At 36.2% G+C, this 25,837-nt stretch overlaps 1 protein-coding gene across 9 annotated transcripts in view; it reads left to right on the top strand.

The window, feature by feature from the left end:
• BIRC6 (baculoviral IAP repeat containing 6) overlaps positions 1 to 25,837 on the top strand; it is a 162,737-nt gene that overhangs the window by 58,622 nt on the left and 78,278 nt on the right. For 6 of the 9 annotated variants that reach the window (XM_050314338.1, XM_050314343.1, XM_050314347.1 and 3 more), the window contains exons 27-46: positions 398 to 612; positions 796 to 1,004; positions 1,306 to 1,652; positions 2,709 to 2,928; positions 3,842 to 3,975; positions 6,480 to 6,617; positions 7,365 to 7,507; positions 7,921 to 8,052; positions 9,945 to 10,160; positions 10,508 to 10,691; positions 11,096 to 11,251; positions 11,577 to 11,710; positions 13,332 to 13,485; positions 14,228 to 14,344; positions 15,296 to 15,450; positions 16,552 to 16,678; positions 17,516 to 17,626; positions 20,048 to 20,181; positions 21,179 to 21,306; positions 23,219 to 23,781. In XM_050314338.1, coding sequence (XP_050170295.1) covers positions 398 to 612; positions 796 to 1,004; positions 1,306 to 1,652; positions 2,709 to 2,928; positions 3,842 to 3,975; positions 6,480 to 6,617; positions 7,365 to 7,507; positions 7,921 to 8,052; positions 9,945 to 10,160; positions 10,508 to 10,691; positions 11,096 to 11,251; positions 11,577 to 11,710; positions 13,332 to 13,485; positions 14,228 to 14,344; positions 15,296 to 15,450; positions 16,552 to 16,678; positions 17,516 to 17,626; positions 20,048 to 20,181; positions 21,179 to 21,306; positions 23,219 to 23,781 — 3,717 coding nt within the window. The remainder of the gene's footprint in view (positions 1 to 397; positions 613 to 795; positions 1,005 to 1,305; positions 1,653 to 2,708; positions 2,929 to 3,841; positions 3,976 to 6,479; positions 6,618 to 7,364; positions 7,508 to 7,920; positions 8,053 to 9,944; positions 10,161 to 10,507; positions 10,692 to 11,095; positions 11,252 to 11,576; positions 11,711 to 13,331; positions 13,486 to 14,227; positions 14,345 to 15,295; positions 15,451 to 16,551; positions 16,679 to 17,515; positions 17,627 to 20,047; positions 20,182 to 21,178; positions 21,307 to 23,218; positions 23,782 to 25,837) is intronic. The other 3 variants (XM_050314345.1, XM_050314348.1, XM_050314340.1) reach the window with 1 other exon arrangement.

The following is a 25,837-nucleotide window of genomic DNA, read 5'->3' as shown; positions in this document are numbered from 1 at the left end:
ACCTAAGTTGCTTAGCTACAGTTTCACTTGGTTTCCCAGAGAAAAGATATTTCTCAGTTTATATTCTGTCATATCTGGAGTTTTAAGATCCAGCATTTGGCGACAGTTGAAAAGTCCTGGGGGCTTGGGGAATATGTTGGTTCTCTGGACAAAGCACCTGTTCTGAAATAGTACATAAAAAGCAAAAAACGTTAATTGAGTTGAAGCCAGAATTTTCTTCTTCAAATGTGCAAGCTGTAGTGGTAGCTTCTGAGATTGTGCAGCTATTTTTAGCCATAAATAAACAAATATACCTTTTAAACAATATATAAACAATGGCTTTATTGTTTGAGAAATAGCATCTCTTCTCTGGTTAGCATACACTGGTATTTTAGGCAATCCTGTGTTTTTCCTCTAGGAGCAAGAAGATTCGTGACCTTGGATTTTGGAAGACCTATATTACTGACGGATGTATTGATTCCCACTTGTGGAGATCTGGCTTCTTTGTCAATTGACATCTGGACTTTAGGAGAAGAAGTGGATGGGAGGCGACTGGTGGTTGCTACTGACATTAGCACACATTCACTTATTTTACATGACTTGTTGCCACCCCCAGTTTGCAGGTTTATGAAGGTAAAGAGAGACTGCATGTTCTATCTTTTAAAGTCTTGACATTTGTTACTATGTGAACTTTCACTTAAGCTCTCTCCAGACCAAACTTTGCTTGGCTGTAACCTTTTGATGTATTTTTGACTTGGTGTTTATTTTGCCTGTTTTGTTTCATGTGTGTTACAAGGTAGTTGCATTCTCTTTCAGATCACTGTCATCGGTCGATACGGCAGCACAAATGCCAGAGCAAAAATCCCATTAGGATTTTACTATGGCCATACCTATATATTACCCTTTGAAAATGAGCTGAAACTAATGCACGATCCCCTCAGAGGAGAAGGTGAAGCTGCAAATCAACCTGAAATTGACCAACATTTGGCAATGATGGTTGCCTTGCAAGAAGACATCCAGTGCAGGTTAGAAGAAAATATGTGTATTTACTAGTTATTTTGGTGTAAAACACTGGGATATAATAATGGCACAGATCTTTTTTTCTTCCCATTCTTCAGACCAAAGAAAACTCTACCTGTGTTGTAGAGCTGTTGCAGTGAATATCTTTGTAGCAGTAACAAAGACTACACTGTATTTTTTTTACAGTGTCTGTTTTAACAGTGCATTCAAAATGGACCAGAAGCTGTCTTCTGGCAGTGTGACTGTCAAATATATTGCTGTTTGCTGATGTGTATTGAATTGTTTTCTCTGAATATTTCCCTTTAGGTACAATTTGGCCTGTCATCGGTTAGAAATTCTTCTGCAGAGTATTGACCTGCCACCACTCAATAGTGCGAACAATGCCCAGTACTTTTTGAGAAAGCCAGACAAGGCAGTAGAAGAAGATAGCAGGGTATTTTCTGCTTACCAGGATTGCATTCAGCTACAGCTTCAACTCAACTTGGCTCACCATGCTGTTCAGAGGCTCAAAGTAGCTTTAGGTGCAAGCAGGAAAACACTCAAGGAGCAGTCTGATCCAAAAGAGTTGATTCAGATGTCATCCACAGAACAGTTACGCACCATCATTAGATACTTACTGGATACTTTGCTGAGTTTGCTTCATTCTTCCAATGGTTAGTATTTTTTTGAGGGTCTTATTTTTTGTCATGTTTTAGAAACAATTTACAAGTATTTCTGTTTCCTGACCTGTACTTTCCTACTGTAAATCTTTTAAACTATATTTAGATGTAGAATCATAGAAATGTAGAATCACGTTTGAGTTGGAAGTGATGTTAAAGATCATCTAGTTTCCAACACCCTGCAATGGGCAGAGACACCTTCTACTAGGCAGGTTACTCTTAAGTCACATCTGCTATGATTTTAGTAGCTGGTAACAGAAGTGCAGAGTTTCATCAGTGGCACCAAGCTGGCCTAATCAATTCCTAAAAAGGATAGTAGAACGTGTCAAGGTCCTTCTCCCTTTTCTGTAGTCCTGACTGCATATTCCTCAGTACAGATAGTCACGAGATCATTCTGTGGGCTGATTCAGTTTGCTGAAGTAACAAAAAACTGCTCAGGCAGAATACTCGTGTTGTTTTCTTAAGTAGAATCACCTTGTGGAAGGATCTGTAGGCATTGAAGCCTGTGCAGCAGGCAGTTTGATAGGAGATTGATCAGGCAGTTAGAAGTGGACAGCGGAAGCAGAAATTGCCTTGAGGAGGATGGTGGGTGGGGGAATTCATAAAACCAATATCTCTACTCAGTTCATGATTTTTTAATATCCAGTAAGGATTTTTATCTCCTAAGCTTGCCATTGAAAGAATTCTTGGAGAACTGAAATTGAAAAGTCTGATTAGGAGTGGTGGGTTTTTTGTTTTGATTTGGTTTTCTTTTTTTGCTGTCTTGTAATTTTCTGTGCCAGTTTGTTCTTAAGCTTGGTGATGGTTTGGTTTTTGCTTTGTGTAGACTCGGTGGAGGGTATTTCCACTGACATAGAATTGATTTGGCTGTGACCAAATGGCCTGGTCTTTAAGAGTTACCTGCAAATTACCATCTCCCCATGTATTCCCTCCTTTCCTCCTGTGCCATTTAGTCAAATTCTTGTAGTTAAAAAAACTTACTGCAAACTTTTTCCAGCTATGCTTTCAAGTCATTGTCTCTTTATACATAGTTGTTCTCTTTTCTCAAAGGGCACTCGGTTCCTGTGGTTCTGCAAAGTACTTTTCATGCTCAAGCTTGTGAAGAGTTATTTAAACACCTGTGTATTAGTGGAACCCCGAAGATACGATTGCATACTGGTCTTCTGCTTGTTCAACTCTGTGGAGGAGAAAGGTGGTGGGGTCAGTTTCTCTCAAACGTGCTGCAGGAGTTATACAATTCAGAACAACTTCTCATTTTCCCACAAGACAGGTAAGGTATAAGTGTATATTGATGTGTTACCTGTGGATCACTGAAGTAATGTTTGTTGTTCATAACTTAACATTGGAATTGACAAAATGTGACCGAAGGATACTCATCCATCGTTTTCATTGATTTAAGAAATAGACCCAAAAAGTACTACAAACGATAAATATCTGATTGCAGTTAGTTATTGTACCTATTTGGTGCTTGCACTGCAATAAGTTTCTGGTTTTCCTTACTTGGAGATCTTTGCATACATAGCAGGATTGCTCCCAAGTGTCAAAAATGGCCTCCTTATCAAGCTTAAATGTACCCTCATCATAGAGCTGCTCTTCTACTGCATTTGGAAGTAGCATTGAGACTGGAAGGCACTCTGCTAGCAATTAATGCAAAAGATTTCACTGAGATAAGAGCAAGCATGTGTAGAGTTGAGCACTGAATGTTAGATGTATTGGTTATTTCACATTATTGATTGAGGTCTTAGGTATTTTAAACATTAACATTTTGTTTTAATCAGACATAGTTGTTGTTCTGTGGCTTTCTACCTTCTTTGGACAGCAACATTTATATTTTCATACTTTTTAAAATTAATTAATTCAAGGATATAAAAATACATGGTTTTAATTCTCAATCCCAGCTATTCGGTAACATGTAATAGCAAATGAAATGGATAAGATCTTGTTTGGGGTGTGGAAGGCTCTGCTGGCCTCTTGAGGGTGAAAATGTTCACCCTGAAATGGTGCATTAACCTTTAAACAATAGGATGTGAAATCCAGTTCACTTGCTGGGCCTCAGTACTGCTTTCTGTAGCAATCTGTCTCAGATGAAAGCCTGAGACAATATTGTTCTGTAAGGAGTGTTTCAGAATATTACTGAATCTGAAAAAGAGATCGAATCTTAAATATGTAAATTTTATTTTTAGGGTCTTCATGTTGCTTTCTTGCATTGGCCAAAGATCGCTTAGCAACAGTGGTGTTTTAGAAAGTTTACTTAATCTCCTGGATAACCTGCTGTCACCACTGCAACCTCATTTACCTGTGCACAGAAGAACTGAAGGTAGCCCTATAATTTGGGAAACTATTTTCATATTAATTCTAAGCTAGAAAATTGAGAGACTAACTCACAATTTTTGGTGTAATAAAAGAAGGAATTGCTTGTTTACTATATTTCCAAAACCCAGTTGTCTTTTAAAATGTGATTAATCTTCTTGTTCTTTAGGTGGTAAAAGAGATTCCTCCCCCATCCCATTTAAATCTGAGCAAAATCTATTTGATTGCTTTTAATTCAGTTAGGAAGCTTTGACAGAGTGGGGGGAGCATCCAATGTGCAGACAGCTCTAGTGGTTCTAGTGACTTTGGAATTTAACGTTTTGGAAAGAAATGCCCCTTCTGCTCATGAGATCCTTTCTAAGTTTCAAGCTTTTGATGTGAAACGCAGCTATGAAGACAACTTTGTTAGGTGTATCTATATGATTTCTGCAAGCTACATGGACTTTGGGGTTTTTTTGTGATCATGAGGAATTTACATTTTTTTGACCCCCAAAAATTACTGAAATTATATTCTCCGAACTCTATTTTGAGTGTTTTCTTAAACACACTGAGGTTGAAGCAAATTCTTACTGTTGCAAACATCACACTCTAGGCTACTTCATTTGTTATGTACATGTAGCGGAGCATCACAGAAGATCCTTTGTTTAAAATTCTTAGCCTTGTGAAGTCTGTAAATACCAGCTGAGACTCTGTCCTTAGTTTTACTTTGTCTTCTGATGTAAACAAACCTCCAGCTGGTGTCAGAAGCTGTCCTATTGCTTTCCACTGGTCTACCATGTACTTTCTCTATCATGGCCATATCCTGCTATAGTCTCTAACTAGTCTGAGGCAAACCCAAGCTTACATCTCCTCTACCTCTGTTTGCACTCTCCCCACAGCTTCCAATTCCTTTCATAGCTCTTGCCTTACTAGTTGTCCTCATGGAGGACTTTAGGAAGCAGAAGTAACTGATACTTCAGAGCTTTATTTGCTGGTCTTCCAGCTTCCTTCCTCCTGGACAGTACAGGTGAGTACTAGGGCAATATTATGTGTGGTGGAAGCATCAGGTATGGCAGAAGAAATTCCTGTTTGAGAACTATCACACATAACTAAGGGTCAGAGGGTGAAAACTTGTCAGGGACAAAGTCAAAAAACAAAGGACAATCAGAGGAAGAGGTTAGTGTTGTGGGTGGAGAGAATTTGAAAACTTTGAGGCAGAGAAGGGAAAAAAGGAATAAGCATAAGACACTTGGAGGAAGAGAAGTTGAGAATTTTTTTTTTTTTTTGGTGAGATATGAAAAGAAATAATCTTGTTTAAAGTCAAGTATGAAAAGGTATGTACTTCACTCTGCAGCAGACTCCTTTCTTTTTATTCTGCCAACCAGAAAGGTGTGTGGTGGTCACCACTACTACTCATATCTGTTCTTGCAATTTAGACCTGTTCCTGTTCAGGTCCTTTTATGGACCTACCTGTTTGGGTTCTTCCTCTACCTGCTTGGGGTGGGCTGTTTTCTGTCAGTGTGGTCAGGAAGATGGAATTAACAGGGCAGGCTGCATCCTATTGCTTGGATGCCAGCTACATGTGATTTTGGACAAATAATTTCTGTGCTATAGATTTCTTGTTTGATCTGGACTTAATGATAGTTTGAGTTAATTAGACTTTTTTGAGGTCAGTGCATGAAAAACCCAGTGTAGTTAAATGTGGCTCAGCACGGTGCACAGATGTTTTAATGCACACGTGTGCATTAAACCTCTAATGCTGGTGTCTTTGCTGTATTGACATTGTGTAGAAGTATGCCATTTGCATAATGACTGTAATTAAGTGGTCATTATTTGTAGGTTTCTGGTCTTTGTTGAGCACTCATGAGTTTGCTTTAGAACTGTTCGTTTCGACTTGTCCACGCACGCAAAGATTTTTCTTGAACCATGCGCAAGATCCATTTTTTCCCCTTCTGCCCGTACAAAAATACGGCATTTGAAGTGTGAGACTGGAATAGGCCATAGCCAGTTGTTAATGCCATCAGCCTGGTTAATCTAGTCTGAACTCAGTCTTGGCTGTCCTGCATCTTTTTCAAATGGCTACATGGAAATACACTGATAAAGGAGTAAAACTTAAGGTGTTTGTGTGCGCAGTTGTAACTATCTTGTTGCAGCCCTGGTTGATGAAGGAATTTAACACTGTGGAATTTGAGACATCTAGTTTATGTGCATTAATGCAAATAACTGTCATTATGCATTTGGTATTTTGGGAAATTTAGACATATAATTTTTGACTTTTTAAAATAAGTGGTGCTTAATTTTTAGCTTGAATAGTAGAGGTGAGGTTTTGACTTCTGACTTCATCAAACTAAGAGAACAGTGACATTTTTGTTTTGCATCTAAGTTTTATGCTGAATTTTTGATTTTTCCCCTCATTTTTGAGTGCTCAGATTCTTATCCTCTTTTAAAATAAAGAGGAGAGTGGCCTAGTAAAATATGTGTGAAGTTTAGTATGACTTCAAATTAAGGCTCTCAAATCTGTTTATTTTGAAGGAGTTTTAGACATTCCCATGATCAGTTGGGTTGTAATGCTGGTGTCCAGACTACTGGATTATGTAGCTACTGTTGAAGATGAAGCAGCCACAGCCAAGAAACCTCTGAATGGAAAAGAGAGAGAACGATTTTTGACAGGTATATCACACTTATTATCAAAACTTACTTCTACGGGTATTGCTTTAGGAGCTGTTCAAATACTAAAAATGGATTTTCAATTCACTTGAAAAATGGTATTTTAAAAATGGATGTTATGATAATTTTATTTGCACTCTCGTCTGCTTCTTTGCATTCCCTTCTCATTAGAAATACAATTTCTTTCATTTTTTTAAAGGGGACAAAAAAGCAGGATGGATTTTTGGGTTGTAAAATGTCTGTATATTGTCCTGTGACTATGGACTATACAATTTAGAGTACAGCATGCTAAGACTTTGTAGTGTTAGAAAGGGCAACAGTATGACATCATACTCTTTTGGTATTTGTATCCAGTATTTTTAAATGCATTTTTTGTTTGTTTTTTTGTTGTTGTTATTGTGCTGATTAGGTATGGTTTTCTTTGAACATCTTTTCTAAAAATAAAAACATAAAGTTTTTGTGTTATGAAGCTGTTCAGATATTTTTACTTAGGACAGTCTTGCTAACCTCCATACATGTTTTAAGAATAATGAGAACAACGTGGTACCACTGCATTTTAAAATCAAACAGAAATATTACTGTCAGGGATGATAGTTGCATAACACTAAGAGAGTTAGATTTTGCTTGTTTCATCAGTATTTAGTTTATTGAGATGCTAACCATTGCTGAAGCACAAAGACTTTTCTCTGGAGTTAAGTGAAGTTTAATAAGATGGATTAATAATATACTTTTTTTTTCTATTTGCATTAGGAAACCAGTGGAGTTTTATAAACAATAGCCTTCACACTCAGAGTCTGAGCAGATCTACTAAAGGCAACAGCAGCCTAGATAGACTGTACTCCCGAAAGATCAGAAAGCAGCTCGTGCATCATAAACAGGTGACTTCCAGCACGGTAGTGGCTATTTTCACATAAGTATATAGTCATTTACAGGATTTGTCATTTTTAGAATGAGCAGCTTTGGCCTTGGGACTCATTCAGCCTTGCTTTTGCATTGGTCTGGTTCTGTAGCTAAAGGCTGCCTAACTTCTTTGACATTTGTCTTAAACCGTGGGGCATGGGATCTACTGGAAGAACAAATGTTGGAGTGTACTGTTGCACTCCGTGGCCCGTATTGGACAATAAATATAATGTACTTTTTAGATATGAGTACACCTGAGTGCAAGCACCTAAGCTGTGATTTAAAAGTATTTTAAAAGCTCAAGTTACAATTCAAACTGAAGATTGCTATCATATGAACATATACTGATCCTTTTAACATCTTATTGCTTAAATTTTCATTTATTCCTATTAACATTTTCTTTTAGCAACTTAACTTATTAAAAGCAAAACAGAAGGCTTTGGTGGAACAGATGGAAAAAGAGAAAATACAAAGCAACAAAGGATCATCATACAAACTTTTAGTAGAACAGGCAAAACTAAAGCAGGCTACTTCAAAGGTATGATTGTAACTGACTTCTTGTCCTTTGTGTGAAAAGACCTGTTCCTGCAAAGTCATTTTTGTCCTACTTTGACCTTACTATAAAAAGTTGTTTCATCAAGGCTGCTATGAAGTATATTCTAATACCGAGAACAGCAGCCATCTGGAAATTTATTGCTCTGTGAAAAATAGTTTATCCTTCTGCAGGGGTTTTTTAGGTAGTCATGGCCAAAATCACTAATAAACTTGTAGCTTTGGGAATGCCAGTCATGTCATTAAACTTTGGATGACATGCACCAATGGAAACGTAAAATAATACTTCATATGCCTAGCTTTTATGCTTGATGCTCTTCTGGATGCTTTTCTGGTTGAGTAATGAGAAATCATGCCTATGTCTGTCTTCCCAAACTAATAAATACTACTTTTGAGAATGTTTTTTTGAACTTTCTCATAAGCTTCTTAGCTTCCTAAAAGTACTTGCCACTTAAGTTGTGGCATCTTGCAGTAATCCCCAGATACTGAGAGTGGATGTAGTAGTTGAAGAATTATGAGATGAGGTGCTGAAATTTAGGGATCTCTGGAGATGAGGACATAGACTTCGCAAGGAACACAAAAAATGCGTAAATCTTTCTAGCTACCAAAGAGATATCTCTGTAGATATTTATTCACTAGTTTCAGAAGTACTCATGTCTGTTAGGATGACAGAAAGTACGTCTATGGAAAGAGATTATAATGAGTGTTGGACCTTACAGGCAAAAAGGAAATCTTACAACAAATTCCAGTAAAGGTGGAAAAAAAAAATAAACACTAGCATAAAAATAAAGCCCTAAGTTTTCACTAACCATACTTGTCATGAGCTGTTCTCTTCTGCACTGTCTTCTGCTTTATTCCAGCAGGTTATATCCACTGGTGGCCCCCTCATCTTTAGACTAGCCACTGACTGAACTATGCTGTCCAACTATTTAAATTTCACTTTACAGCAACCATGTTGCATCAGAAAAACATATAGAACTAAAGAACTTTCCCCTTGCAGTTTCTTAACTTCTAGTTATGGTATTACTGTATACTTGATAGCTGCATTTCATGCAGTTTTTGCTAGTTCACCTACTAATCACTTTCAGTTATGACAAGGTGTGAGTAATTTAAAACGTATACTGTATTTAGGAGAAAACTGAAACCTTTGTGTTAGTAAGTAGCTCTTTCTTTGATCTACTTCAGTAGCTCCTTCTCAAGTGAGATTCCCAAGAGGCATTTGTGTTATCTAATAACTGCTAGTGAAGCTGATACCATGAGCTGAGCTGCTAAATGTATGCCCTTGGTGCATGAGAGGATTAAGAAAAGCACCTTCTTTTCACCCTTTAATTTGTAGGCCCTCTGTCAAAAAGGTTGTAGTTTAAAACCCTGATCCACTATCAAATTAGTTCAATTTATGGTGGCTAATGCACATTTTATACCATGGAAGTATTAAGAATTTTAGAAATTATTGATGGTTAATCTAATGTGAAGAACTGACAAGTCAGTGTTCTTGTAAGGGTACATTTCCATATGTGCTGTTTTTATATGCAGTTTGCTTCATGGTAACCATAGCTTTACATACAGGTGTGGAAATACGAAAGAAACTTCTAAAATACATATTTTCAGTATGCTTTACAGCAAACATAAGGGCTTAATTGGCACTTCTGGAGAACTGGATTTGGTTATGAGTTTGTCACCTGAGATACCATGCTGCCAAAGCAAATTTCTGCCAATAAAGCCTGAATTCCATTCCAGATTCTCGTATATTTTTAGGTTTTCTTTTATTTTCTTAACAAGTTTTACAGTTACTGTTATTGCTGCCTCACTGCTTCACTGGGAAAAGATTTAGAGGTTAGTTTTAAAATGTAACTGTTCTTTCAAATTTAATTTCTGCAGCACTTCAAGGACTTAATACGCTTGCGTAGAACTGCGGAATGGCCTCGTTCTTCTTTAGATACAGAAGTATCAACAACAAAGGAAACTCCAGAAATTGAACCACTTCCATTCACACTGGCCCACGAACGTTGTATTTCTGTAGTGCAAAAGCTGGCGCTCTTTCTCTTGTCCATGGACTTTACTTGTCATGCAGATTTACTTCTTTTTGTTTGTAAGGTAAGCGGAACAGAACGCTGTAGTGACCACATTAAGTCAACTTTCTATTACTACTATTTATTCGCTTGATGGTAAAAATTAGCTGCAGCATTAATATTTGAAGTAATATCTGGTAAGGAAGTTTTTCTGATCTGTCACTTTCTGTGTAACTTGGAATATGCTTCAAAATTGCATGGAAAAGTTAACTTTAAAAAATATGTTCATGTAATTACACTTATAAAATTCTAAAATTTGAGCTGGTAAAAATACTTAATTTACTTGTAAACAAAATCTGATAATCATAGAAATTATAGCTGTTTTATACTCTCATAGGATTAAATATGAATAGGCATATGTATTTTTTATAGGTTCTTGCTAGAATTGCAAATGCTACAAGACCAACAATTCATTTATGTGAGATTGTAAATGAGACTCAGTTGGAACGATTATTGCTGCTTCTTGTTGGAACTGACTTCAACAGAGGAGACATCTCTTGGGGAGGAGCATGGGCTCAGTATTCTCTGACTTGTATGCTACAGGATATTCTAGCAGGTTTGTTTTAAGTTCATATCTTTCAGAATGTACGTTGCACTTGAATCTTCCTTTAATGTTTTAGGCGGGTTTTTTTATTGCTGTGTTAGAGTCGTCTGCTGACACAATTAAGACTATTAAAAAAAGCCACAAGCAAATAATAAAATTTAGTTTAGTATGTAAAAATGCAATTTAAAATTGCAATTACAGTCAATCCGTAATTAGTGACTTGTGCATTGAAAAGGGCAGAATTATATGAACCTGATTATTTGAAAATTATTCAGGACTCCTCCCCTTGAAGAAGTAGCCCCTAGGGAAATTAAAGTTAGATGAAGAAAAGTAGACAGTTGGCCTAGACACCGGGATGTTAAGTTGTAACTGGAATAAAGCTTGAAATGAAGTTGTCTGTTTAATTTAATACATAGGAGAGTTATTGGCACCTATAGCAGCTGAAGCTATGGAAGAAAGTGCTTTGGGAGAAGATGCTGGTGCTTCGGCTGGGGATTCTGATGACTCTCTCCAGCAGTCCACAGTTCAGTTAGTGGAGACAATAGATGAGCCTTTGACACATGACATCACAGGTAAATAATTCCATAATCTTGACTTATATATGTGTATTGAAAAGAGTTAAAAAACTTTTAGTCATCTATCGAAGTACCAATCAATGATTTTTTTGGTGGTAGGATACTTAGTTTTTGGTGATATAGGCAGATTATGAACAATTTTGTGATAATGGCAAAAATAACTATTTTCTACTTATTTTTAAAAGGCAACTTGATTGCATTTCTTAACTTTTTCCACTACTTTGTAATATTGAAAGCCTTAAAATTACCCATTAAGTTTATGATGCATCTATGTTTTATAATTTTTACCTGGTAGTGTTAATACTCTTTTAATCAATCAAAGGTGCTCCACCACTGTCATCTTTGGAGAAAGATAAGGACATTGATCTTGAATTACTGCAAGATCTGATGGAAGTTGATATTGATCCTTTGGATATTGATTTGGAAAAAGATCCCCTTGCAGCCAAAGTCTTCAAGGTATGTCATACCTGAGTTTTCAAGATAACCTTGGCATGTGAGGTATGAACATCCTTTCTCTCTTACAATGCTCCAATAGTGGTATTTGATGTCCTGGACCTGCTTTTAGTTTTTTATAAATGTTTAATGTAGAATGACAGGAAAGAACGTAAAGATTGTTCAGTCTCAGTTGACCACAAAATATCTTCCTTTTGCATGAAGATTCCTGTATAAAGAAGAGGTTCTGAATTTACTCATACTTCAGCACATTAAAGGCAACAAAAGCATAATATAAAAGAAAAATAAGATCTGGTCTTGTCCTTTCTTATTATGCATAGGGTACCATTTGCTGCTGCAATTGATGTTAACAGTTTATACTTTTAGTATTGTTTTTATAAAAAGGAAGTCACAGTGACTAGTGCTCAGACTGGCTTCAGACTACAAAGAGAAGCAACTAACTTATAAACTTATTCCACTGTGGAACAAGAAAATTACTAAATGCTTTCACACTTAAAATGAGGGCTAAACATATCAGAGGTAGTACAGTAACATTTAGATGTAATAGTATATATGTTGTCAGTGTGCATTAAAAGCCAAAAATTTTTGGGCTGTAAAGAAACACATCTGTTCGTAATGAAATGTCAAGTCTCTTTTGTTTGTTCATAAGGATGACATTTGTAGTTTTTGCACACCTCTTACTATTGACTTAAACTATTTGTCTCATTTGAATTCACCTAAATTACCTGTCTCACCACTTACTCAGAAAACACTACATTTTTTTCCTGTATTTCCTTATGTGTCCTTTGCCAATTATTTATCCTGTAAAGATTTTTTCTTTAAATCTCACCCTACCACCAAAAATTACTTAGTGCTTAATTTTTTGCTACTAATGTTTCCTGCCTTCCTTATTCTGCTGTCATTTCATGTGCTACTGCTCCTTAGTCCACTGCACCTACAGATAACTTGATAATCTTATTGTCTCATTTGATGTCCTCTAATAAACAGCATAAAAACACTTCTTCATTCTTCATCCTTCTTCATGTTTGCTTCTGTATCTGTAAAATGAGAGTTGTTATTGGATGTCACCATAGAAGAGATAGGCATACACAAATTGCCTTCATGCAGTGTTACATTGCTTTTTTTTTTTTTGTGATGCATATGCTTTCTTAGTGTCTTAAATTATGACACAAGTAGAGATTATTGAATTCTTTTTTTTGCAGAGCCAGTACAAATAGTCCCTGAGCCTCACTGAGGCTTCAAGGTACTTTAATAGTACAGTTAGTAGCATAGTATTCTGTCTTGATAAATAACTCCTCAAAATATTAGTGTGATACTCTGCTTCCAAACTTACAATGTGGTATAGATGTGTGAATAAAAACCGATGATAACATTTTCAAATTGGCTTCTTGAATCTTTGAGGCAGCTAACTACATTGCTGGATTTTGACAATCACTAAGGATTCAGAGTCTTATACTGCAATAAGAATTGAAACAAAATTTTCTAAAGCTATTGGATCCAATCTTCTGGTTTTAATTTTTTGTAACTTCAGTTTTTGTTGTTAGTCATTGAAAGCTTTTTGACAGTCTAAAGAGTTGCTGTTTATTTTTTTCTTTGTGTTCTTTTTTCTTGTTTGATTTTTAAGCCTATAAGCAGCACCTGGTACGATTACTGGGGTGCCGAATATGGCACCTACAATTACAATCCTTACATTGGAGGTGTTGGAATTCCAGTTGCAAAACCACCAGTAACTACAGAGAAAAATGGATCACAAACTGTCAGCATATCAGTCTCTCAAGGTAAGCAGTGAAGTAAAGTTCTGTTCAGGGTCTTTTTTCTGTAGTACGGCATTCAACACTTTAGCACATCAAACTTTTAGAACAATCTCTGTGTGTCAAGTGGAAATAATTAAATTTCCTATATACCACTTTTTTTTATGTGGTAACTGAGAGAATATAGTGTGAAACTTGTATTTAAAACAACCCAACATAGCAGAAAAATATAATTTTCTAACATTTTGAATACACTATAGGCAGTTATAAATCCTTCCTCTTTTCTCAAGAAATTTTGGAAGCTCTTTTCTAGCTGGCTCTACCTCTAAGGAATGAAGTGGCACACTAGTTTAGTTTGAAGGAGCACTACTGAACTAGGGTGATAGATCTTGATCTTTCCCCTGAGACTCTGGGGAAAAAAACTTTGATTCTTGTTTGAGAACTGTTGTCTTAGGAAAAACATACGCGGATTTAGTCATGTGTGATGTCGAAGGGACTGTGAAAAGAAATAAGGGTGTGTTTCACAGAAATGTAGTATTTTATTAATTATGTATTTTAGACCTATAAGAATCTTACGTTCAGTTCAGACTGTAAGTTTCTACAATCTGCTTCCATCATGCATAAAAGTCAATCTTCTTGTTAGGGATACTGAGATTTTTTCGGTTTACTGTATACTGTATATCTATATTGTCTGCACAAGAAGTTAGAGTAACTAGCTATATATGTCCTTGATATAATTCAGTTTTACCCTGTTTGTTGTCTTGTGTAGCTTTAGATGCACGTCTAGAAGTTGGACTTGAACAGCAGGCTGAGCTGATGCTGAAAATGATGTCCACGCTGGAGGCTGATTCCATTCTACAAGCATTAACAAATACATCTCCTACATGTAACTACATGTTGTCAAATCATTCTCTTCACATAATGGTCATGACGCTTTGAAATTTGTACTAATTTTTTCTGCAGTCACTTAGAAAAAGTTGTCTTTTGCTTGAATTTTCTTGTTAGGTGAAGCTTTAGAGATATTTCTTTATTCAGAATTTTGAATTACGTCTATACCTCTATTTAAGATGTCTGTGAAACTGGTCAAATATGCATGATTTCTTCTACAGTGCTTTATACTACAGTAGAGGGAAAGTTTTCGTTTTCTGATCTAGGTACAAGAGAATGTTAAGTTTCCTGTGTGAAGCTTCCTTCTTGCTGTTTGAAAGCTGCTTTGCACCAGTTTCACCTATTCAGTGATGAGAATGAAAATATTTGGATACAGTTTTGAACTCAGCTGTTCAGTAAACATTGTTTTAAAGACACTCATAGAGTGGCTTACTTCTGAACCTATTTTCAGTGAGTTGTGCTGCCCATCTGGTTAAAATGTGTTTCTTTTAGCCCTCTGGCTGCCTTAATATGCATGCAGTCATTGGTTGAATATCTAGGGATGGAATAGGTTTAGTGACATCCACAACCTTTACTTCTCTGGAAGTTCATTATTGTCTGTGCTAGTTGTGCCATAATGCATGAAAGTGTGCCAGTTATTTCTCTTACCATTGTGTTATCAGGACACTGCTATAATATGTGTTTAGCAAGGACTGTGAAAATGTATTTGTGTGACTCGCTTTCCAAATGGTTTTTGTGGAGATGGAGATGTCTGATATTCAAGTATGCCTTTCACAGTATGGTAGTCAGTAGTCCAGTGCTACTGAACACTACATTGAGGATGTTATTGTAAATTATAAAATAAGTGTCTTCCCCTTAAGTATAAAATGCAAGGAAATAATAATGAAATTACTTCTAGCAACTTTTCAAAATAATTAATGGGGAGATGGTACCTTGTTTTTTTTTCTAGTAACACAATCTCCTAGTGGAACAGATGACTCATTGCTGAGAGGATTACATGCTGCTAACCAAAATGCCCAGTTGATTGTGCAATTGTCCTCTATACCTATGCTGAGTGCGTGCTTCAACAAACTCTTTTCCATGCTGCAAGTCCACCATGTTCAGGTATAACATCTTGAACTTTGAAATGCTTTAATAATACTTCTTTCCAAATTTGGAAGTTGTTTTCCTGTACTTCTTGCTACTTAAGATTCAGGTAACCTGTTATGTTATGTACTTTATTGCTTTTGAATCTGTCATGGACAACAGTACCAATAATGTAATAGAAGCTGCTGAAAGCTTTTATCAGAGGACATGTCTTGTTACAGTTGAAAAAGTGGGTATACATTTTCATATTTAAAAACAAGTTTGTGTATTCACTGAATGATAATTGTTAGCTTATTAACGAAAAGTGTCATGAATAAAACCCCCAAGCAAGCCGGCCTAATGTCATCTTTGGCCTTTCTCTGAGCAGAAGATTGGATTGGGTAACTTCCAAAGCTCCCTTCCAACCTGAATTATGCAATGATTCTACATGTTAAATTTGAAAGTTTGATTTTTAAAGTTATTGGTTTAGCAATGCTTTTCTTGATTCATGCAATGAAATGCCACACGTATATAAATGATTAGATGCCTGCCTCTTTATATTTTCATAGAGTAGCTGACTCCATCCCTCAATTGTTCTTTAAATATCTATCCAGAATACAGTTTATAGTGTAAACAACCTTGATGCTTCCCCAGAATATCTAACGAGTTATTTTCCTGGAGGGAATCATTCAGAGTATGCATCAGTGTCTCTGAGGTTTCCCATTAAATAAATAGGCCTTTTGAATAATTTTGGTTGACTGGGAAACATCACTTTAATAACATTCGAAAAGCTTACGTGCAAACCAGTGTTGCAGGTGCAAGGTTATGATAACGATATTTCTGAGCAGTGTGTAGAGCTGCTTTTTTAAAGCAAGTTTGAAGAAACTTCTTGAGAGAAACTTTAATATATTTAGAACAAATCAATTACAAAAACATTGCAGAAGCATTTGCTAGTTATGCTGAATTTGCCTTGAACATTATGTTCAGCAGAATTTTCAAATCCTGTAAAGGAGAGAGTGGGTGTGTTATCAATGAAACAGTAGCAGCTGAGAATATTGATAAGGCTTTTAAAATTGTAACTTTTATGCTCTAGGGTTCTGAGTTCGGTCTCATAGTGGGGTTTGTTCCCTTTTTTTCCAGCTTGAATCCCTATTACAATTATGGCTCACATTAAGCCTGAATTCCAGCTCCTCTGGAAGTAAAGATAACGGCGCTGATATTTTCCTGTATAATGCTAACCGAATACCTGTCGTTTCCCTGAACCAAGGTAAAATATATTAAATATGGGAAAAAAGTTTGTTTTGTTGGGGATTTTTTTAACACTCAATATTTGCTAGTAAAAAGTATTACAGTAATTATTTTTTATACGATCAGCATTGGGATAATTTAAGTGTTCTTATTAAAGAACTCTTGGGCTCACTGTCTCCACCTGAAAAACATTGCTAATGTGTAACTGAGAGTTGATTGCTTGAATTTTCATAATCTCCTTGGAAATTAAATTGTAAAATTTGTGGGGTTTAACTCATCATTGTTCCCAAGAGGACTCTTCAAAACACACTTCTTAGTATAAGATGAACTGTGCAACTGAATGCACTTTTCTGACAGATTTCATCTCGTTTTATACAATCCTATGATCCCTCTCTTAAGAAAGGGGTCAGTGGAGTGTGAAAGCCCTGTTACTTTTTAGCATCAGATTACTAATCTGATACAAAGACATGTTGAACTATTTTTTTTTTGTTATAATATGTCATTCTGCATAGTTTAGAAAATCTGAGGCATCTTTTGGTGATAATCCAAAATATTAATCATGCCTGATGTAATGAACCTGGTATGCTGACTTCCACGAGAGCATTTTGAAACCAGTTTCTTTACATTGTTTTCTTTGAGATGTCAGGGTCAGGGAAAGTTCTGTGGGCCAGTTCCTGTAAAGTGTTGGTGAGGCTTCTTTTCCTAATTTCCTGGAACAATGGTTGTCAAAACAAAGTAAATACAGGGAAGAATAATATTAATAGCAATACTAAATATAGCACCTTACAGCAAAAATAAGAAATCTATAGTAATACCCTGAAGATTAAAGCTTGGAAAAAACTGTTTTTCTTGACAGCTTCAGTAACTAGCTTCCTGTCAGTTCTGGCATGGTATCCTAATACCTTACTCCGGACGTGGTGCCTTGTGCTTCACAGCCTAACACTCATGACAAATATGCAGCTTAATGGTAAGTTTGGGTTTGGGGTTGTTGGGTTTTTTTTTTTATGTTGCCTGTTTCAGTGATGTAAAAACGAGTGTTCGAGTGTTGATTCCAATCCAGAACATTCCCTTTGTCGTATAAGTACTTTTGTTGGTTCTCCATAATTTCAAGCTTTTCATGAGTGAACACCTTGAATTGCTTGTACCATGGGAAACAAAAACCCTACTGGCAAAAGAAAATGTCATTATAAGTAGGTAGGCAATAAGGCAATGTCTTCTAAAAGTACATTTTAGGACTAGAATTGGACTCAGTGATCTTTGTGGGTCCCTTGTAGCTCAGAATATTCTGTGATTCTAACAATCCCTGGAAATTGGCTTTGCAGTATGCAAAGAAGTAGCAGAGAGGAAGGATTAAGGTGCCATGAGAGAGATTCATGTTCTTCTGATGTAGTAGGAATATTTTTGTAAATATGCAAGCTCTAGCCACTGCATATGTTAAGCCCCCAGAAGCTGAATCTATTAAATAAGAAATCCAGCCGTTTCATTTCATTTCCCCATACACACCAGCTTATCTCACATTCTCTACATTGCTCCATAGCACTCTAGAAATAAGGTCACTTTGTGGATGAGATTTTGACACAAGACTGATAGAAATTAAAGGAAGTAGTTTTTAAATTAGAAAATTAAGCTTCTATATGGCTCAGTATCATAGGACAGCTGTCATGAGGAAAGCTTTGGTGACCTTGTCCTCAAGGCTAAAGAAATACCAAATAGTGAGACCAAATAGTAGACACTGCAATGTTTTAAAAACTACACATTAGCCAATTAAGAGCTCTTTTAAATTCTGTTTTCCCTCCAAGCGTATAACTAGAGACAGTAATTACAGAAGAAAGAAGGCATGAGCCACCTGAAGATCACACTTCTGTGAAGCAGTACGTTTTATTTAAGTAAATCCTCAGATTCAGTAGGGGGAAATTAACTTGATCAGTTCACGCAAACTGCTGTACAAAGGCACATCCTGCAATGGAAGGCCTCTCTATTTTTCTGACATGTTCAGTTTTCTTTCAGAAAACGTGTGAAATTGTGTACTTTCTTCTAACAGGCTTGTCCCCCACCCAGACAAGCCTTAACCTTTTCATCTTTTGCTCTATCAAATGTGTGCTAGATCAGGCTTGTTGTCTACAGTGGAATTGGAATGCCGTGGGATACTTTCTTGCTTTTATTCAACAGCAGTTATTGCCATGCCATCAGTTGTACAGGCTTGTTCCACTACTGATCTTGATAAATCAATGCAAAATTATTTCTATTGTAAGCATTAGTTTTCTACATTCATCTAAAGCAAGAAATCTGTTTATAGCTTAAAAATATCTGGTTATAGCTTAAGATTTGATAAAGGGAAAACTTACTCTGAGTTATCTTCTCCTCCGATCTTCCTGTAAGGATTTCTTCTCAGAACAAGTGTCTTTCCAATGCTCTGTTTATTTCATTGTGCTGAAAGTTTTTCAACTGAGATGAAAACAGTAAGAGTTTAGTTCTGGTTTTGACAAAGATGTTTTCCCCCAGTTGCGATCTTTAGTTTAACTCTCCTTAGTTTAAGGAAATTATTGTGAATCATGAAGACTCTGAAAAATAGAATGACTGGTAAGTAGTTCAGGATTTGTTCTTTTAACAACTTCCCTAATTAAGACACTTATCTTGGGATGTGAAGCCATCTGAGCTGCTGTTTCAGAGCATCATTTCTTTGTGGTTTAAACTTTTAGGTATGATGATGTAGTTTGAAAGAGATCACATCTTCAGTATTGAATAACCTGTAACTTCATTTAAATAGATGTAATAATATATTTGAATATATTTTTATTCAGTACATAGCTGTGGTTTTTACAAGCTGTGTTTTGTATTGATTCAGTATATCACTACTGAAGGAGTAAGAGCTCACGTTTAATAAAGCTCATTCATTAGATCACTGAAGGGTATATTTTAATTCAAATTCTGGTCTTCAAAGTTCTGATCTGTTAAGCTCCCTACAGTTTTAGTCAATGATGAGAAGTCTCTGCATGTGCCAAGGACAAAAATATTTTAGTTTTTTACAGGATAACAGAACACTTGGTCTCTGACAAACTAACAAATGGACTTAAGCCTTGTTAAAGTGTTGGACTAACAAAAAGAAAAAAGTCAAAATGTCTGTATGTTCTGGTTCTACAAAATTAATTGCTACTTTCAGGAATACTGCCTTAACAAGCTTGGAACACTGGTGGAACAGTTTTGGGGATTTATATGTATACTTAATAGAAAACTTAAAATTGTAGTCCTGAGTAAGCAGCTTTGGGTAGCTGATTTAGCTGAGAATATTTCCGTATGAAGAAATAAATGTCAGGAATTTGCACTATAAATGTTTGATTTACACTTAATGCTTAAGATTACAGATTTGATTTTTGTCTTTATTTTTAAGCTGGTCCAAGCAGTGCCATTGGAGCTCAGGAAAGTACTGCCCAATTGTTGGTGTCAGATCCAAACCTCATTCATGTGTTAGTGAAATTTCTTTCTGGCACTAATCCTCATGGAACAAATCAACACAGCCCACAGGTAATGAGCAATTAAAATAAGAGAAAAACTCTTCGTAGTAGGGTTTCAATACACTGGGCAGAAACATTTGTTATTTGTTATGTATTATATCCTTGTCTTGTTTCTTTTTCTGGCTTTAGTCTTAGTTGGTTCTGATGAGCAACCATAGAGAAGTTCACGTTGTTGATACATTCTGTGTAGTGCAAGTATATTTTTAGAACTCTCTGGAGACTTGCCACATGGAGAGGATACCATGTGATATGTTAGTGAAGTATTCCATTCAGTTAGTTTTCTGAAATCTTGTTGGGGTGGGATAAAAATGCCAATGAAGATTTCAAGTATCTAAGAATTCCAGAATTTAAAATTATGCTTTTATTTCCTGCCTGATTTGTGCTTTTAGTTTTCTGGATTCATGTGGTGTTCAATGCCTCTCTTAATTTCAACTAATGTTTTTTTTGCTTTTTGCAGTCTTTGAAACATCTGCAAATAGTGATTAAAAAAAGGCAAAATTAACTTAATTGTATGTAATAATTGACAGGAGTCTCAGTTTAAGACACAGAAAATACCTGGTATTTCCAGGTTGGTTTTTTTCCCAGCAAATTTTCCAGAAAATATATAGTCTTTTCCAGAACTTAAACACTGCACAGTGCCACTAATTTAAAGTCGTTATGTAAATATGTAGCTTTTGAAAAAACATTCAGATTATCACAGAAATGTATTCTGTGTGAAATATAATTTGCATTACTGAAAAGAGATTCTCAAGCTGCAAAATGAGTCTTAGACAAAGAACTGAATTTCTTGCTTGTGACTCAGGGTTAGGAATAGAAAAATACGTAATATAAATTGATATGTATTAGTTCTGTAAAAGTGCTGTAAAATTTTCAGAAAGCAAGTTAAGCTACTTGCAATACTTAAAATACTTCTCTGTTCTTAGAAGATGTTTTTGTTAGATACTGCTTATAGTTCTTGAAGACATTTCAGTTATATATAATATGTACTAAAATGCCTTTCCCTCTAGGTTGGGCCAACAGCAACACAAGCTATGCAAGAATTTCTTACTCGGTTACAAGTGCACCTTTCTTCAACTTGTCCTCAGATGTTCAGTGAATTTTTATTGAAATTAATACATATACTTTCAACAGAAAGGTAGATCTTACCCATCTTTCATTCCCTCTTTTTCTTTAAAACCTGTGTGATTATGAATCGTAACTAACATACGTATATCCCACCTTGTCATGCTTCTGGCATGTGGCAGAGTGTACCTAGAATCCACCCATCTGTGTGTGAGTGACAGTGAAGAGAAGCACTAAAATTCTGAACTGGTTTTAAACTAGAGATAAGATATAGGCCTTGTTGAAGTAATGCCTAAATTAAGGACAATGTTGATGAGCCTTACCTATTATAAAAAGTATTTATTCTGAGGCCTGAATTAATGCAAGATGTCAGAAATTATTCAGTAGATTGTGAAAATAATATGGATGGCTTTTTGCACATGGCAGGATGAAATATAAGATTGTGTGATTCTCTTTATGCAATATGCATATTTATTGCTTTGGCTTTGGTGGGTTTTTTTCTCTTCACGTGAGAGTGGAAAACATGCTCTGGCCCACTCACCTGGGGCCTACTGATGCCCACTAGCATAGACAAGTGCTCTGACCAGGAGAGAGATAAAAGATTATGGCTTGTCTTTTACAACTCTGCTTCTTCAAGGCTGGTCAGTGGGCAAGTGACTGTATATACAGTGTTACCCCGGAAATATGGCAGTTGTTTATTCTGAAGTACATAGGGAATAATTTCATTCTAGTATAGATGTTATGCTCATCCCCAGACAAAGGCTTTGTATAATTAGGGATGAGCTTCCTCAGTTCTGGCTTCCCAGTAGGTGGCACTTTGGTGTTACCGATTCTTTAATCTTGAAGAAAATGATTTCTGCCTTCTAAGAGATTTTACCGTAGTGACCTTAATTTAGAGGGGTGGTGTTTACCAGGTTACACTGATGATCAACAACTTACATGTGTCATAATACCATAAAATCATTACTTCACAGTGAATCTTGGAATACATGTCTGCATGGTAGCGTTTATTTGAAATAAGCTAATGAGAGCACTGAAGGGTAGTTTCTGAAATGTGTTAGGGGTTTTTTGAGGCAAACCAAATGGGAGACTGAAATGTCATAAAATGGAAGCAAAGCACCAGAAAAGGATTTAGACTGTTATTTCGAAGAACTCAGGTAATTACTGAAGGGTACCACATCTGATCAAAGCATACAATTAATTGTGAAGAAGAACAGTATTTTACTGTTTAGAATTAATTCAATGCCAAATATTTTCTTCAGGGCTTTTTCTGTAAATTGTTTTGTTCTGTATGTAATTTGAAAAGTTACAGGAACATTAATCAATGTGCAAAGATACAGAGAAGTATATAAAAAATCAGTAAGCAATGCTTCAAGAATTAGCAGAAGTTCTGTTTTAGATATACTGATTCAAAAGGTTCATTTTATAGTCCACCACCATATGTGTAAAAGCAATTGGTTAAATAAACGTATCCCTAAGAGAGATCTTTCAAGCAGTCAGCCTACAAGCATTAGCCTGTGATATTTTGAGTACCTTTTCATGGTTTTATGTATAGTTACTATTTAGATAGCAAAAACCTGACCATTCTTCTTTCTACCTCTGGGGCGGAGGCTGGAGACATACAAAAAACAAACCCACGGGAACTAAAAAAAACCCATCATGATTTCCTGTAAGAAAACAATCTAACTAATGGTATTAAAGTGTTAGGTGACTCCTTCCCTTGCAAACGTAAGAAACTTTTCATCCACAGCTGAACAGAACTGTATTCCAAGTCTGTACCTACAAAACCAGCTGAATTACAAACAAAAAAAAAACGTTGGATCCTAGACTTTTTAAAAGGAAACTCTTTGATCCTTTGTGGTGTCAGGAAAGTGATGGCATGAGCAGGCTATGTAATGACCAATATATTAAAAGATTATAAATTCCAGCTTGTAATATCTCTTTTTCTTTTCTTTTTCCTTTTTTTTTTTTTTTTTGTCTTTCAGAGGTGCTTTCCAGACAGGCCAGGGACCATTGGACGCACAAGTGAAACTCCTGGAATTTACCCTGGAACAGAATTTTGAAGTTGTATCAGTTAGCACTATTTCCGCAGTAATTGAGTCCATAACCTTTCTTGTGCATCATTACATTACATGTTCAGACAAAGTAATGTCTCGCAGCGGCTCAGACAGCTCTGTGGGTGCTCGAGCGTGTTTTGGAGGGCTTTTTGCCAATATTATCCGTCCAGGTGATGCCAAAGCAGTTTGTGGAGAAATGACAAGGGATCAACTTATGTTTGATTTATTGAAGCTGATAAACATTTTAGTTCAACTGCCGCTCTCCAGTAACCGAGAATACAGTGCCCGTGTTCCAGTAGCAAGCAGTACTACAGACAGCGTGTCTGATGAAGAAAAGGTTTCAGGAGGCAAAGACGGCAATGGAAGCAACCCTAATACTCAAGGATCAACTGCATATGTGGCAGACCTGGTGTTAGCCAACCAACAGATTATGAGCCAGATTTTGTCTGCGCTTGGCCAGTGTAACAGCAGTGCTATGGCAATGATTATTGGTAGGTATTTCCTGAAAAAAGGGGACTTTCCTTAGGGGCAGTGAAACATTTAAAATTTCTGCAAACTCCTAAGTTGGGTGTAGATATGAAAGTGTGTCACAGAAATGACAGGAAAAAAGAGAGAGAAGAAGTGAAAGGGGGAACAGATATGTAAAAAAACTCCTATCGTGAGGTGAGAGGCGGTAGTTGAAACCAAACAGGAATGTGTTTGGCATTTGAATTTGTTGAATCTCAGAATGGTTAATGTTAAAGGGTCCTCTGGAGATTGTCTAGTCCAACCTTCCTGCACAAAACACAGTCAACTCAGAGCCTGCCTCAGACAGCAGGTTTCTCAGTACCTCAGTCCAGTTGGATTTTTAATTCCTCAAGGGTAGAAACTCCACAACCACCCTGGCCAACCTGTTACAATGTTCAATCATTCTTAAGGCAAAAAAGCCTTTTTCTTATGTTTAAATGGAATTTCTTGTATTTAAGTCTGTAGCCATCACAGACGTCTATGTGTGGGTTAGGATGAGTCTAAAGTTTGTACTACAGATACCTCAATTGTTTTCTGTGTATTGGATTATTTTACTTTTTTTAATCATTTCTGCAAAAGACAAATTACAATGTTGTCCCTTTCACAGAATACGTAAACTTTTCCTCTGTTTTACCAGAAATCACATTAGTATCGCATTCTAGGAGTTCCAGTAATATATTTGGGTCAGATCATCCTCCTGTGAACAAGTGAGGAAGCTGATCATACTTTGAACAGCAAAGTTGCTGTTTGTCAGACGTGTGTCTGAGGTACATTTTCTCAGAGAGACTACCTGTGTGACTTGCTTGTGAGCAGTGATGATAGCAAAGAGTTTATTTGCACAAATTACACCACTGGCTGAAATATCATGAATGTTTCCATGTGTGCAAAACTGGAAAAACATTTTGAAGGAGCATAGACAAAGACTTTGCACTCCGTTTCAGGTGTAATAGTTGTAAAATTTTTCCTTTTTATAGTGATTCCCTTGTTTTGAAGAAAGTTGCTCTGGCCTTTCCTGTGCTGATCTCTTTTAAGCAGATGTGAAACTGTTAATCAATGCTATTATCAGAAAACAGTGCACTTGGTGGATGAGACCACATGTATTTTAGACCAGTGGTTCAATTTGGCATAAAACCAATTTAGGAAAAAACCAGTAATCTCCAGTAGTCAAATAAACAGGAGGCAGAATTTGACAAGCCTGGATTGCACTGTTGGAACCCTCCCAAAATTAATTCCAGAACATTTCCTCCATTACTCTGGGTAGTTAGTGTCGTATTGCAAATACACTATGAACAATGAAAGTAGTTTGTTCTGGGAATGGCATTTTGTTCTATGTGTTTCTTTAGAGTGAAATTCACATATTATTCTCCTTAACTTTGATGTCTTTCTAAACTGCCAGTTTTGTCCAACAGTTGTTTTGCATTTTTTAAAAGGCAATTCAGAATGATAGTGTTGTTTCAAAATGTTTTTCATTGAATTCAGGGTAGTGGGCCAGCTGATTCCATCAGTGCATTGTTCTTACCAAGGTCTTTAAATATAAGTTATCGAAACTAATTTGTTCATGTATTTTGGGAAGATGCAACACAGCTATTTGTGGTTTTAGTTCCTTCATGAAAAACTCTATTAAGTTCTCTCGAGACAATTTCTGTGAACAAAATATTTTTCCAAGACTGCAGCCAAGGTATATATGATCCAAAAATCAGTTATCAGCATATAGTAGTAAGCATGTAATAACTAATGTAGCATGGAAAGGTACTCCCAGGAAAGGTAAACAAGCAGATGTCTGCAAATGTGTACTGATAGATAGTGGCTCTGGTGTAAAAATTTATACTAATAATATTAATATACTTCAACTGGTGAGCCACCTGTTCAGGATCCAGGGTGGCCTTGAATAATTCACTTGACACATGAATTTAGAACTTTTTTCCTTCTGGTTTTTCTTTTATGACCACCGTGTCTGTTTCATTAGGGTTTTATGCCTTGTCATTGAAAAACTATGAAAATCGTACACTTGACAGTATTCACCTCCTGTCCTACCTTCTC

The sequence above is a fragment of the Myiozetetes cayanensis genome, unplaced genomic scaffold, assembly GCF_022539395.1.
Source record: "Myiozetetes cayanensis isolate MyiCay16 unplaced genomic scaffold, myiCay2020 scf2-11, whole genome shotgun sequence".
Lineage (NCBI taxonomy): Eukaryota > Metazoa > Chordata > Aves > Passeriformes > Tyrannidae > Myiozetetes > Myiozetetes cayanensis.
Note: the sequence above shows the minus strand (reverse complement) of the source record. Positions and strands in the feature narration are given on the sequence as shown.